The sequence below is a fragment of the Vespa mandarinia genome, chromosome 3, assembly GCF_050613455.1.
Source record: "Vespa mandarinia isolate Hongniang chromosome 3, ASM5061345v1, whole genome shotgun sequence".
In the NCBI taxonomy this organism is placed as follows: Eukaryota; Metazoa; Arthropoda; class Insecta; order Hymenoptera; family Vespidae; genus Vespa; species Vespa mandarinia.
The window spans coordinates 1,400,001-1,416,248 of record NC_140812.1 but is presented as its reverse complement, the minus strand read 5'-3'; the positions used below and the strand labels follow the sequence as shown (position 1 = coordinate 1,416,248).

The 16,248-nt window shown below is 36.0% G+C and overlaps 2 protein-coding genes across 3 annotated transcripts in view; one reads left to right on the top strand and one right to left on the bottom strand.

The window, feature by feature from the left end:
- The window catches only part of Ten-m (teneurin transmembrane protein Ten-m), a 433,320-nt gene that overhangs the window by 35,157 nt on the left and 381,915 nt on the right, over positions 1 to 16,248 (top strand). The window lies entirely within an intron of this gene.
- Positions 1 to 16,248, bottom strand: part of LOC146873096 (uncharacterized) — a 74,084-nt gene that overhangs the window by 25,594 nt on the left and 32,242 nt on the right. Inside the window, exon 2 of one of the 2 annotated variants that reach the window (XM_085655985.1) lies at positions 3,920 to 4,063. The exons of the other annotated variant lie outside the window; for it this stretch is intronic. Within the exon in view, the coding sequence (XP_085512111.1) occupies positions 3,920 to 4,049 (130 nt within the window). The 5' untranslated portion in view covers positions 4,050 to 4,063. The remainder of the gene's footprint in view (positions 1 to 3,919; positions 4,064 to 16,248) is intronic. 2 annotated transcript variants of the gene reach the window in all.

The following is a 16,248-nucleotide window of genomic DNA, read 5'->3' as shown; positions in this document are numbered from 1 at the left end:
CGGAAGTCTCCCTTGCTCGGATTAAGAACACCCGGCTGTTCTCAGCGCTGGCTAGTTCGCGTCGCGCGACGAGAGGATTAATACGTCGGAATGACGTGCGCGTTAACCCTTAAACACATTCTACTGCAAGACAATCTTAAGATCTTTGGATATATCTGTATAAAGAAGATTTCATTATCTTTTCAATGGTATCTTAAATAATCCCATATATCCATACGAAAGAAATTATATACTCTTAGTTTTTTTTTTTTTGTTTTTTTCTTCTTTTTTTTTGTCAAATAGAATCATAAAACATTCGATCAATTGCAATTGTGTATCTTATCCTCGTTCTTACATACATAATTAATATTTCACGACGAATATTAGCTTAATATAGCGTTTGTAGTTTAACATGAAAAAAAAAAAAAAAATAAACTTAATTTAGATAATTGACGAAACGTTGTTCCTTTAATATAAACAAAAAAAAAAAAAAAAAAAAAAACAAGGAGAAAAAATAATATCGAAGTCTCCTTTCCTATGAGAACAAAGTTAAGCTAAGTTAATGACGCAAAAAAAGTGATTCGCCAAATATTCCCCTATCTGTTATCATTTTTTTTCCAAAAGAAAAAGGCTGGTCAAGAGGCAAATGGAGAATATCCAAAAGGGGGAAAAAAAAGAACAACCACAGGACCAACGAAACAGCTTTTAATTACTACCGCTTGATACATTACAACGTTTTCTGGCTCTCTTCGTTCGGAATAGTTATTAGCTACTCGTCGACCACTCCTACTCATCCGTTATTCCACTTGGCTATCAAAACTATCGAGTTTACTCTCTCGCTCGTACTTTTGAAAAAAAAAAAAGAATAAAAAGAATAAAAAAATAAAAAAAATGAAAAAAAAAAAGTAAAAAAAAAAAAATAACAATTGCCGTAACTTCACTAAAGGTCAGAGTACCATAAAAGCCAACTCATTCGATTATATTCTCGCTAGACGAACAGAAAAAGAGCATTGTCTCTTCCCCCATCCTCTCCCACCCCCCTCCCGTTTTTCCAACGAACAAACTCGACCGAACAAAATCAGGGAGGAAATTTGTTGAGACAAGAGGGAAGATATAATTGGCTCGATGAACGGATTGGTCGCGTGGGCCACGGTCAACATCGAATTACGTAATAACCGACTTGGTCGAAGACGACACAGATGAGAGGAGGAATTAGACTGAGGTGGGACTCAGAGGGTAAAGGGGTTTGGAATAATTTGCAGGGCCAACAACCTACGTGCAACTGCGTGGAAGTCGAGCCATTTCGGGGTAGTTGACAAGGGGTCCCGGCAGCACGTCCCTTTGCCAGGACGACGACGGAAGATTTAAAACTAGCGCGACTTGCTAATGACCATTAACTGCTTGTCCTACGCTCCACCAACTCAACGGGCGCACGCTCGGTTCACTCACTCACTCACTTTCTCTCTTTCTCTCTCTCTCTCTCTCTCTTTCTCTCTCTTTCTCTTTCTCTCTCTCTCTCTCTCTCTTGCCCTCGTTTGCTCGCTCGCTCGCTCTTGTTTTCTCTGGAGGCCTCCCACGCGCGTGGCGCGGCACCATCGGGGCAGGCAGCTAACCCCCGCGAGATTTATGCACCGGATGTGACTCGACTCCCCGTGGTTTATGGCTTTCCAGTGTTGCTCTGAGCAACACACGTACAGAAATATAGGTGCGCAATACCATGGCAGCTTTGCGTTAGAGTATTGTCTCCGCTATTGCCTTCGGCGGTTTTGTCTTTAATGCGAGTTACGAGTGTCTCAACGAGGCGATTCAATCTGCTTGTTTTAGTTTTTCTTAACTCAGAAATGTTTTATCATTTAGGAAAAAATCATTCCTTGAATGGATAAGATCATTTTATAAACCTTCAATGGTTTTACAAACGAATGGAATTCAAGAATAATTGATTTTAGAAATGGTTCGCATTGTATTTACATATACATATAGATTTTAAAATAATATCTTTCGATTGGTAATAATTATTTTGCGCTGTTAATTAAAGCTGTACGTATTTCTTTATGAGATATTAATTAAAGAAATCGTTAGAGAAATAATTTGTCATGAAAAAAAGAAAAAAGAAAATATAACGATATAAATCGTCGTACTTGAAAAAAAAAAAAAAAAAATTCAAAGGTTTGATCTAATCTGATTATTCACTTTTTATTCCGTTCTATTATCATTTCAAATATTATTTTAGTACATTAATGGACATACGACGTTGCAAGTATCGTATGTGATGCAAACGAGCCCTGAAACCACTTGCTATGCTTCTCCTAAAATCATCCCTCTCAATATCATCGATGATACTCGACCATATGCGAGAATATTCACCGTATGATACACCCTATGTGTATATATGAACTCGGAGAACAAATATATACCTATGTAGGTACCTACCATATTGCTATTAGAATATCCCTTCCAGACAACATAATCGATGTTTGGAAAACCGTAAACTTGGAAACGACGTGCATCTTTCTCGGCACTTACACTCGGCCCAATGTGATTTTAGCGAGAGAAGCCGTCTAGAAGAGACATCGACGAGAATCGACGAAGCTTCTCCTATGCGTACCTATACCCTCGGGTAAAACTCTCTTGCTTCTCAACGACGACGACGACGACGACGACGACGACGACGATGACGACGACGAAGACGACGACAATAACGTAGACGTAGAGAGAGAGAGCGAGAGAGCAAGAGAGAGTGAGAGAGTGGGAGGAAGAATGGAAGAGGGAAGGTTAACTCCGACTTAAAGGCTGTTCGGTACTCTCTCGGGGATGGTGAGGTCGTTGTCGAAGACGGGGCAAGTCTTGAGTTGAAAAGAGCGAAAGAGAGAGAGAGAGAGAGAGAGAGCAGGAAAGAGAGAAGTAGAAGGATCGAAGATGTGCGACCATCGTAATATCACAGGCAATTTCCTGAAGGAATTTGATCGGTTCCTATATCGCTGAGAATATTTTTCCTCTTCATTTATTTTTCGAAACGTCTCGCGAACCTGCTACGATCTTCCTCGTTGGTGCATACATACATACATACCATACATACATACATACATACATACATACATACATACATATATACGTACATACACTTTCATAGATATTACGCCGGAACACGTTCATCCTTAGCGTAAATATAAAGATGTATTAGTGTCAAATATTAGTTATACAAGTAGTTATCTACTATTTCTAAAACGATCCAAATTTTATCATCCCTTTATAAATCCCTTTATATTCGTCGTCTTTATATTAACGTTTCTATGGAAAAAAAATTATCGAGGGGAGAAAAATGAAGGAAAAAAGAAAAAAGATATTTGCAATCGTTCGATTCGAATCTTTTATCATTTCCCTATTAACGAGATAATTAAATACAACCTAAGATATAAGTTATTGAAAATCCGTATGGAAGTTTCAATGGTAACCATAGGAATCGATTTAGAATCGATATAGAGTCAAATCGTAGTTATCGCGAGGTACACGACATCAACCGCACGTAATGGTTGCATTGGAAAACATTTCAATACCTATAGAAATACCGGAAACGATATCCTCGTCTTGCTAAAGCTGTCATTCGAGAAAAGGATGGAAGAAAGCAGAATAGAGGGAACCAAAGAGAGAAAGAGAGAGAGAGAGAGACGATACGTGCGCTTGCGGGTAAAGAATTTTACATTCCCCGACTGCAAACGCGCGTTTGATACGACGTTGTTGCTTCCTCGGAATGTCGTTGTCTCTTTCGCTTTCTCTTTCCTGCCTTCTCTTGATACACACTCGAGCGCGCACGACCCTCGACTAGGAATGTAGGAAAATGTTTCTATGGATGTGCCATCGGGACTTGGCTTTGTATCGAATCGTAAATGCGAAGAGCCGCAACGACGCACGCCTTTCTTCTTTTCTGGCAAAAACCCCTTACCTTTTACCATGTTGAACCTTTTCTTACCAATCCTCGTCTTTCTAGATCGGCATATTTGCTCACCGAGACTTTGTACTCCGCGCATCCTCGTACTCCGTAAATTCGAATATCTCGCGAGCGTACGCGGCATCCGATCGAGTTGGTCTAAAAACACAAGAGAAATCCATGAACGTACTATTGTTGTCTATGGTAAAATCGTAAAAGCACATGGCGATATTATCTGATCTTTTGAGAGCTCGAATTCTCGTGCTTCTTTTTTTTTCCTCCTTCCTTTTTCTTCTTATTTTTCTTCTCTCTCTCTCTCTCTCTCTCTCTCTCTCTCTCTCTCTCTCTCTCTCTTTATCTCTATCACTATTTTTTTCTTGATTTCTTTCTTTCTCTTTCTTTCTTTTTTCCTTTTGTTCTCTTCCTCTTTTCCCTGTATCGTGTATTTTTGTTTAGATCATTTCGGTCACGTATACACCACCAGCACGAACGAAAACGCGCAAAGAACAATGCACTTTCGGACTTTTTTCCCTACGCGACAACGATACAAGAATACTATACTAGTTCCCTTTGTATCTTCGTTTTTCCCCTTTGTTACATGTCAATTTTCTTTCGTATTTTTCCAAAATAATATTTCTACGATATTAGTAATTATTTTTTATTTGATTTCGAAAAATTCAAAATCAATAACAACGATACTAAAGTTTAATAACGATTTAATTTTCTTCCATAGCCGTCAATGATTATATTATTATCATTGTTTATCAAAATTAAATGAAAATTAAGGAAAAAAAAATCGTATCATTGCATTTTCTTCGATATATCTTAGAAATCGAGAGAAATATATTTTTAACGAAAACAAAATATGAATGTTCACGTTAGTTATAATCACACGATATGTATTGTAATTCGAGTAGAACATCGAGAATGTTACTTTGTAGTCTCAGAAGCGTTCCTGAGCGAAGTACCTGATTTTCTCTTTCCTTTCTCCCGGGACGAAGTGCACATAACACGGATATCAATGTTTGCGGTAGCACTAACTAGCGGAGTATATTTGTCCTACGGATACGAAGTAGTATATCCGGAGTAGTCCAGCGATGTGTGCAAGGAGGAACTCGTTCGTTTTGAGTTCGTACGGAGAGATAGAGATAGAGATAGAGATAGAGAAAGATAGAGATAAAGAGAGAGAGAGAGAGAGAGAGAGAGAAAGAAGAGAGAGAGAGAGAGAGAGACAGCAAGAAACGTAGGAGTGTGAGAGAGAAAAGTGTTTTATGCTTTTCGAGTTGTTTGAATAGCTCCTCGTCGAGGGTTATATCGCGTGACGTGCACGAGATACTCTAAATACACGTATCCGTGTGGCTGGTTGGCTTCTTCTTCTTCTCCTTTTTGGCCCTTATTCATCCCTCGCAATTGCCTTCACTTCCAGAAGATTTCAGCTCGAGTAAAGTACATCCCTGTGAGCTTAAAAAGTCTCGTTCTCTCTCTCTCTCTCTCTCTCTCTTTCTTTCTTTCTAGCTGCTTCTCCCTTTCTTTTTCTATACAATGGAATATCGAAGATAGCTAGAACGTCGGTGAAAATTTTTCGAATTATTCTCATATTTTACAAATAGCTACTTCTTACGTTTCACACTTGGACACCTCGATATTGTTTCGATAAAGAGTAACTAATTTTCGTGAAATTTAATCTATCAATTCATGAAAATAAACAATGTTCTTTTATGATATAATCAACATATGAATACATATGTTAATTTTCGATGACATGGAATTTTTCGAAAGTAATTACTCGACGTTCGGACAAAATTAATAGAACATATGTATACTCGTATATGAGATAGACAATGAGAAAGAAAGAGCTAGAGCGAGAGTGAGAGTGAGAAAGAGAGAGAGAGAGAGAGAGAGAGAGAGAGAGTATGAAAAAGAGAAGGAGAAGGTGCAGCAGTGTGCAGTTTAATATATTCTCTCGGCGTTCGTCATTAACCGAGCTCTGCATACCGTGCGCATCTTTGCCGCGGCATCGGCGAATTACTGTTGTTAGCGTCCTTATTAAACGTGACAAGCCACGTCGGGCGTTTCATGCCATTAAACATGTGAAAGATCATGACTTCGAGCTTGAGAAGAGAACCATCCGAAAATCAAAAGAAAAAGAGAGATAGTAGGATAGATAGTGAGATAGAGAGAAAGAGAGAAAGAGAAAGAGTAAACCAGAGTAAGAGAGAGAGAGAGAGAGAGAGAGAGAGAGAGAGAGATTACGAAAACTCTCATTGAAAATAGCGTTGCTTTTAGAATGGTACGAAAGTAAGGGTTGAAGATGAGAGAGGGATGAAAAGTAGGGGTAAAATGGGGGTAGGTAACCGATGATAGACCGTCGAGAGTGAACATAAGCCTTTTGGATCCATCCACCCTTCTTCGTTTGGCGTCTTTCTGTCCGTAAATACTGGCACGTGTAAACCACCACTAACATCCCTACCACCGTCCCTAGTCAACCCCTTTCAGGCTGCTCGCGTCGACTACCTAGCCCCGCAAGGCTTTTTGGATCTACTCCTGCTTCTGCTTCTGCTTCTACTGCTACTGCTGTTGCTACTACTGCTGCTGTTTACCGGCACAATATTTACTCGCGACTTATAACCATCGACTGTTAAGCCGCGTGTAAAACCCTTACTCGATACCCCGAAGATGTGTGCGCTTACACCGTACACCTTTACTCTCTTTCTATCGATCTTATGTAGCTCACTCTCTCTTTCTCTCTCTCTCTCTCTCTCTCTCTCTCTCTCTCTTAGCCTAATGTCATCGTTTACGCATTCTTGCGCGGACTTTTAATTCATTTCTTTTTTTTTTTTTTCTTTTTTCTTTGATTCCATCGATTTCTTTGAGATTTTATTTCATTCGATCGTTATATATTCGGGACTTTGATGAAAAGTCGAATCGAGACAAATTTCGTGAAACAAAAAGGAAATGAATTAAAAAAAAAAAAAAAAAAAAAAAAAAAAAAAATAAATAAATAAAAGAGAAAAACAAATGAATAATCGTCGAAATAAAATAAAATAATAAAAGTAATAACTTTATAGGCACAAACATTGACAAGCAAAAATTTAAGCAAAAATTTACAGGCAAGTTGATTAATTTAAATAAAAAAAAAATATAAGCTTAATATATAATAAACGTGTGATTAAAAATATAAACTTAAATAAATTAAAAAAAAGTTCCGCTTATTAAATAAATATTTTAAAGAGAAATATTAAAAAAAAAAAAAAAAAAAAAAAAAAACAAAGAAAGCAAAGAAAATATTTATATATACATAACATATATATATTTAACAAAAGATTAAGCATTGAAATTTGAAATTTTTCTTAGTTAACTAAGAGAAATTCTACGAGAATACTCGATCCAAATGGATCTTTTTGATCTTCGATTGCAGTTAATTTCTCCTTTCTATTTTCCATGAGGATGGCGAAGCATTTCGAAAGATCAGAGAGGGTCAGAGAGGGCCACACGTTTTATCTCTTGCTGCCGTCTATCCCTCGGCTCGCGCGAGTTGCGGTATGAGAGTAGGGGAAAATAAAAAGCTTCTCGCTTTTACGATTATAGAGCTCGTAGTCGACGGCGACGTAAGCCTCAAGCGGCGCGCGCGCACAAAGCGTCCCTCTCGTAGTTTACAGATAGCGCCGAGTTATTTGTGGTGGCTTCGTTTCTCCGTCGAATGCAAAGAGGAATCAACGAACAAACGAGTTCCTTTCCTTCCTTCTCCATGTTTCTCTGTCTCTATCTTCTTCACTCTTTCTATATACCATATGTCTCTCTTTCTCTTTTTCTCTGTAGCATACGTATTTCTCTCTCTCTCTCTCTCTCTCTTTCTCATACTTTTTTCTCGTTTCTTTTCACTCGCTCTTTTTATCTCTTTGTTTCTTTTTTTCTTCTTATATTTCTTTCTTTCTCATTCTCTCTCTCTCTCTCTCTCTCTCTCTCTCTCTCTCTCTCTCTCTCCCTTTCTCTTTTCTCTTTCCTTTTTTCATTCTTTTTCTTTTGCATGTCAGCAGTCAACCGATTCTACGACAAACGGCGGATTAACGAATCGAGCTCGCGATTCTTTTCCTCGGTCCTTTCGTATGCAGATTCTTGGATCCACTTACCGCGCATTTTAGGTCGTAATTTATGGTATAACTTGTCCCGCAAGACGTCTGTCTCGTAAAAGTCCGTCCGATGCCGTTCCCTTTGGTTTTCGAGTTTCTTTTGTGTCGAGATCGCGGTTAGAATAAAGGATATAAATTTCGGGCGAAAAGGCAAACTCCCGTAACTGATTGGACGTACGCAACACGTACTAACTTTACACTATCTCGTTAACTCGTAAATTTCTTAATTGAAGAAAAATGTTCTTGAGAATTTTTTTCGTGTTCGTATGATGTTCGTACGATTTTTCCCTTTTACAAATTTTAATCGTCCTAAAAGCAACAATTTCGTAAGTGAACGTTTGCAAACTTTTGTTTTAATGTATATCATGAAAAGGGTTAACAAAAAACATCATGTTAGAACGAATCAATCGATACAAAAGTTCTCGCAAGTTTCCAACTACGAAAGTTTATCATTCTCTCTCTCTCTCTCTCTCTCTCTCTCTCTCTCTCTCTCTCTCACACACTTTTCTTTTTTCTATTTGTTCTCCGATCCACGTCGGAACTGTGGACTAGAACCGATACTGAAACGAGTTGTAATGAAACAATATCCCATTCTTCCTTTCTTTCCCTTCTCGCTCTTCTTCATTCTTTCTAATCGAACAATTCGCGTTACGTTTTTCGTGCTGTTGCACATGTCAAAAACGGTCGAGTTATATGTTGCTTTTAATCGTGCGCCGTATTTACTGATATGATTGCTGGGATAAACAGTCAATATAAAACGAAGAGAGGGAGAAGAAGAAATAGAGAGAAAGAGAGAAAAGAGAGAGAGAGAGAGAGAGAGAGAGAAAAAGACAAATAGATAGACAGATAAACGGAGAAAGAAGAAGCCTTTTCGCAGCTGGCATAGTCTGCTAGCTGTGGTCACGTGCCTTTCTCAAATACAAGCATCCCCTAAACACGTTCATCTCGGCTTACTGCTTTTCATTTACCCGGATCTCTCTAACTCTCAACCACCTTCAACCCTCTCTTTTTCTCCTTTTCCATTACGCATACGTACGAAACATAGAAGTATACGAACTTGTTCCTTGTATATGTTTGCGCGCTCATATATCTCTGCAAGCTCGTACGTGTATGCGTGCTTATATATATGTACATGTATCAGTATATATATATATATATATATGTGTGTGTGTGTGTATCTGTGTGTATGTGTGTGCGTTTATGTGTATGACTGCGTCCGTGCACTTTCCTCGGTCTCATTTTGTTTCCACCCTTCATTCTTCTCATGTCGCGTATGAGCCACCCCGATTCGACAGATGTCACGAGAAGACAAACACGCTTGGACGGACCTGTCAGCGCGTCCCGATGTCGGTCGGTAATCGTAATTAGTACCTACCCCTAATCTGTGGAAGCGTGCAGAATATTCGACGACAGGCTGCTGCTTTCCAAAAGCTTGCGATATTAATTTTCTCCTACGATTTCTAACGGAGTTAATCCCGTGTATTAAATTACGATCATTCGATATCATGAGATCCTCATTTTATTTTCTTATCATCTTTCCCTTCTGGCACATCTTATAATTGTAAATTTCGAGACATCTTGACGAATAAATCATTCAATATAATTATCTTGACATAACAAATCCTCATATCTTTTTCATTTATTTTAATCGTCATTACATTGATAAGTTATAATAATTATTTGTAACGATACGTAAATAATGATAAGTTTTTGTAATGATTTTTTTAAATGATTTAATAATTAATAAATATTTGAAAGAAAAAATATGTATTGACAATGTCGTTGAAATTTTAAGTTGTTATCAAGGATATCAAAGATAAATATGATTGTGATATTTTTATCAATCAAAAGAACGTAAGACGTGACATATTTTTTTAATTGCTATGCTCTTTCGTCCAAAGAAAACTATAGGCGTTATTCCTGCAGCTACGAGATGCCAATATCTTACAGTGATATTGAAACAGGTCATAGGTCAACTCGCTAACATTTCGTTTCTTTTGGAATATTGAGAGCCGAGCGTTATACAACTTTGCGTTCCACATTCTCTCTTCCATAAATAGAATTTACTTGAGAGAAATGAAAGTCGACGGTTATTTGAAGAATGATCGACGTGTTAATAGCCGCTCGAAAAATTTCTACGTTGCATTTTTTAGTAAATATTAAAAAAAAAAAAAAAAAAAAAAAAAAGAAAAGTTCAGTTGCGAACGATGGAAAATATCTGTTGAACAACGAGAGAAATAGAAAGAGAGGTAAAGAGTTATCGCGGATATTAAAGATTTTTTAAATAATTTAATAGTACGAGATTTTCTAAATTCATCAACTTTCATGTTCGTAATTTATTATCCCCGTAATACGATATGACTTTAATGAATTTTTACAATTTTTCTTTTATTTTGTCTATACTCTATAATATTTATTTTTATTTATCGATCATATCTAACGAATGATTCCCCTTTTTTCCACTTCGTTTATTACACAATTCATTTCCCTCATTTTTAATTAATACATTTATTGGATATTTGAGGATATATACGTATGGATCTATTCTTACGAAAGAATGAAAACTTTTTCTTACTATAGATTTAATTCGTTTACATTTGATTTTTATTTTAATTCTTTCAATTGGATAATAAATAATTCGTTCTAAATTCAATCTATATCTATTTCTTTCTTTTCTTTTTCTTTTTCCTTTTTTTTTTTTTTTTTTTTTTTTTCTGTTAACAAGTCGGTTCTTTAATCGTGCAATTTCATTCAATGTGTAATCTGCAATCCAATTTTAAGTTAAATGAAAAAGAGATACCTAGATAGATAGAGAAATGTACGAAGAGACTCAGAAATAGAATTTCTAGAATCTAGAGCGTTCTATACTCCGAGAATCTGTCCAAGATCTAGGTAGGATCTCTTACCGCGTTCTGTCTGTCGAGATGCTTCGAACTCGTTGGAGAGGGATGGGGTTAGAGGGTTAGAGACAGCACAATGCGCGCGGATAGATCGCGAGACATTGTCACCCACCCTTGTGGCATCCTTCTCCTCCTCTTCTCCTTTGCCGAAATCCTCAAGGCCGCCTCTTTGTTTCTACCTTCTCGAGCGTGTGAAAATTCCAACGTGGAAGATGCGTTCGAGGCACGAAAGGGTCGTTGAAGATGTTCAGGAAGCGCATTCTACCATGGAAATTATTCGAAATCGAGGACATTTTCCAAGGAAATGCATTATTCTATTTTAGATTTCCCTATTCATAAAATCTTTCGATTACGTAAAAAAGAAAATCAAGGATTTGTCTTTGAATTTTTTAATGAAGTCTATATCCTATTGAGAAGTAAAAAAGGATTCTCGTTTTTGTACGTAAAATTTAAAAAATTTCGAACAACAATAAGAAATTTATTAATATCAAAGTCGATTATTCTTTTGTTTTTATTTGATACAAATGTTATTTTCTTTTCTTTTTTTTTTTGCTTTTTTTTTTTTCTTTCAACGATATTAATAGAAATTAGAATATTTGACGTAAATCGATCGTATGAAATAATTTATATCACGAGAAATGATTTCGAAGTTGAATTTGAAATTTGATATTTCCTTTCACCTTGATATTAATAATGATTAAAACATTAAGAATATTGATCGTATGAAATAATCAATATCATGAAAAATGATTTCGACGTATAATATGAAATCGCACGTGCAATGTAATCCTCAGATAAGCCTTCTAATCCCTTAAATTCTAAGTAACGCCTGTAATAAGTATAGTGAGTGAAAAAGAGGGAAAAAGGATAGGGATATTTCATTAATCCCATGCAGTGAATGTATAGGAAACTCGAACATCCCCCTTTTCTAGTTCCTAATAGTATGGCATCGAATTACCGCTTCGTAAAGTCGTATTGAAGTAGCTAATCACGTGCATAGAAAACGTAACTAATGACGTTGGAAAGTTACTAGTTACAACAAATCACACTAATGTTCATGATCCATTCGAAAATATTCTTAAGCGGACGATTAACGACGCGTTCGAGGGTCCGAGAAATCGGTTCTAATCATTAAGGAAACGAATTTACTAGATGTAGGCGTGGCCCGCGTTAGAAAATCGGAACGGTGAGAGTGGTTGGTAACACTATGGGGCCAATCGTTGGAGTTAAAGAGCTGAAAAGCGTTAGCTCGAACGAACGAAAAGAAATCCAATGCTTTCTCTCTTTCTCTCTCTCTCTCTCTCTCTTTTGCTCTCTTATGAAGAGTGGTAACGCACACTAGCATTGAAGAGCACACGAATGACGAAGAAAGAAGAAGAGTGTAAGAAGGGGTGGTTTTCGAAGAGAGAAAAGAGATAAGCCGGGATCTCAGAACTTAGGAACGAGTTGGCGTTGAGGGAGAAGGCAATGAGCATCGAGGGAAATCTTTCGAAATAAGAGGAGCCAGAACTAAGAGAGCGAACGAACAAGCGCGCGAGAAAGATAGAGAAAGAGAGAGAGATAGAGAGAGATAGAGAGAGAGAGAGAGAGAGAGAGAGAGAAAGAGAAAGGAGAAGAGAGAAGCGGCTGTTCGACGAGCTTCCGCGTCCGGTTACACCGCAAACCCGATAGCCCAGTGCTCTTCTTGAGTAGCCGACTTCCTCGAACATCGAGAAATCCGTCTCATTTCGACCTCAGGAGCCTCGAAACATCCGAGGATAGAACTGAAGCTGCAAGAACTCACTCTAAATTCGACTGGGACGTTCTTCCCGGGCCATAGGTATTGCTTCACGAAAATAGTTCGTGTTTTTCTTTTTTTTTTTTTTTTTTTTTTTTTCTTTTTCTAGTCCTCTTTTTTCTCTTTTGTTTTGTCATCCCTCATCACGACTCTCCGACCTCCCCCCACACTCCCCACTCCCACTTTATCACTTATCCCTTGAATCTTCTTGCATCTGACTATCTTCATTTTCAATTTCAAAACTCACAAAGACATATTCTGTATTTATTGCATCGATGTCGCGATAACTTTAATGTTTCGTTCCAAAAATGAATTCTTTTCGTTTCGCTCACTCATTGTCACTTTTGACAACGAATGATCATTTCTTTGGGGGAAGGTGGGGAGGGGAAGGAAGGAGGGAAAGAAAAGAAAAAAATTCTTTCCAATTCGTTTTTCTTCCATTTCTTTCTTTCTTCCTTTTTCTCTTTTCCTTTTTTTCTATCTTTTTTTCTTTTTTTTTTTTTTTTTCGTAACCATCTCAACTGTTCTCTTGAAAAATCAAATGGAAATTCGATTTGCATCGTCATATCGACGTTACGTCGGGAAAATGGATACATTTACGAGCACACGACAACAACAACAACAACAACAAAAAGTGAACACATTTTTTGCGACTATTTAACAATTGACGATACGGTCTACGTGGCATTTTTCTTGTAAAACTTGTTTTGCACCTGTACCCATATATTTTCCTCCGAAAACTCCCAAAAGTATTCGAACTTAACATTCGATTTGTTAACCATTAGGTATTTCTAATGCGACATTGAAAATGTGATACCCGTGCTCGGTTTACTCGTTACTGTAAAATATTTCCCGTTGAAAAGGTATCGCGATTCGTTGAATGTATTTCATGTTGTTACACGGTATGAGTGGTTCTTTCGAATGGTTATGTCCTCGTGATCGCCAATTTCGTTTGGAGTATCATCAATTGACACCGTTAGCGCATCTATCGTTGTGAACGTTGAAAAAGTGGCTGGGCAACGTAGTAGGTAACGAAGTGTAATAACGTTATTTGAGTGCGAACAGATTACATAACGAAGCGCCTATTGAATGGATAGTTCGACCACGATAATACCTGCATGACCTGTTCTCTTTGTCTCTCTGTCTCTCTCTCTCTCTCTCTCTCTCTCTCTCTCTCTCTTACTTTCTCTCTGTCTCTCTTGAATAAAATTCTTATCTGATTTCGTTTTCACTTAATTTTTCTTTACGTTACAGATTCGTTCTACGATCGATTTTATCAAAAGACTAATATTTTTCTTATAATCTTTCTTTATATTTCTTTGATGAGGTATTAAAAACAAGAAGAAAAAAAAAATAAATAAATAAATGAAATAAAGTAAAATGAAAAAAGAGATAGGGGAACCAAATGATAACGAGAAAGTAGGTATATCACTATCGGCTTTATAAAGACAAGAAAAAGAAATTTTTCGACTTGTTCGATTTTCTTATTTTTCTTCTTCTTTGTTTTTTTTTGATTGTCTTTTATTTATTTATTTATTTATTTATTTATTTATTCATTTTTGTTTTTTTTTGTTTTTCTTTTTTTTTTCATAGAAACGAAGATTTGTAAAAATCGAAGGATACCTTTTTCACATCCCTTGGTAACGATGCTTCCCAAGGGAGAGATAGGGTGGAGAATAGAACGTTGCGAGGGGTACGGCGAAATATCGACACTGTGAAATTCAATGGCTTGATTTATGATGACCATAAGTCATCAGTGACATCACGCACTCCTCCATGTATGTACCGCTCGTTCAACCACCATATCCCGAAGTATCCAATCCCCTTTTTACAAACTCGTCGAGACACGTTTTTCATCGATCCTAGGACATTCGTCGATTTCTAGTTAATGATTTTCGTTTAAAACGTTTCTTCTACGTTCGAAAATTATTTCGAGATGTTTAATCAATTCGAACGAAGAACGAACTATTTTGTTTTTTTTTACAATATATAATAAATAGTAAGCGAAAGAAAAAATTATTCATTTATGAACGAATAAGTATTACATTAATACATAAAAGAAGAAAAATTTTATTTAACTTATTCGATGGTAAATCGTTTTAATATTTATTATAAATATTTCAAATTTTTCGAAAGAAGAAAAATATTTCGAACGAAAAATGAACTTTCTATTTTTTTTTTTTTTTACAACATATAACAAATAGTAAGCGAAAGAAAAAATTATTAATTTATGAACGAATAAGTATTACATTAATACATAAAAGAAGAAAAATTTTATTTAACTTATTCGATGGTAAATCGTTTTAATATTGATTATAAATATTTCAAATCTTGACTGATCTATATATAACTATTATAAATAAAAGAAAAAAAGGAAGAAGATTCAAAGAATCGAAGGAAACTGTCAGACGTATAACAGAAAGTCATGTATGCGGTGAGTTTTCGAACCGGTCGTAAGAGAAACGCGAGATGTCGTGACCCATGAAGCGTGGGTCGTATCACTTTGACGACGATCTATCGTGACCGATCGAGGCGATGGAAAACTAGATAGAAGCGGATATATTGCCGCTTCTCACCGGACGAACAGACCGTTCTTCGTGTTTTACGACGGGCTTGTATGCTTTACGGAAGACTATTATTGTACTCGACGTTACACCGTAAGCTTTGCTTTGACACGCTAAACATTAAACTCCTAGTTCTTCATAGATCATTCTTTAGATAATTAAAAAGATCGAATGGTTATGTATGTTCTATTTCAACAACTTAATCATGAATAAATCTTTTAGGATTTATTTATAAATAAGTGTTTCGTTATAAATAACGAATCTATTATTATAATAAAACGACACTTATTTGTAAATCAATTCATTCAGTGATCACTCGTTGATTTCTAATTAACTAACTATATTTAATCATTTTTTCTATAACGTATATTATCTACGATTTATCTATCTATATCATTGATCGTTAAAGACTTTTGTATATTCTTTATTATCACATAATAGTTCGATGATATCACATTGATAAGACCCAAAGTTCATATGGGACTATCGTATTTATATTATATATCGCCCCAAGGACATCTGATATCTTTCGTTAGTTTCAATACTTTATGATTAATCATAAATATTTTTATATATAATTATTATTTATCTTTAATAGATTTTATTTATCGCTGATAAAAATCTATGGAGAAATATGTTTGAAAAAAAAAAAAAGAATCCAATGATATTTCATATTTACATTTTGGTTATTGGATGAGCCATCTTTTTTTTTTCGTTTTCACATAAGATAGATCATTTCAATTTAAATTAAGATTGTTAATAAAAATCTCTTATTTTTCTTACCATGTCAAAGTCAAATTTTAATTAAACTCTTTGAGTATTCGATCAAATTATTTTATTTTGTTTCGTCGTTCAGACAACACCGAAGACATTATACATTCTCATTTCTTTTATTGCTTAGATTTAGAATACTTAGGACATTCGTGATTCATGAAAGGAATACGTTCAGACGATCATCGATCTTTCGGACATT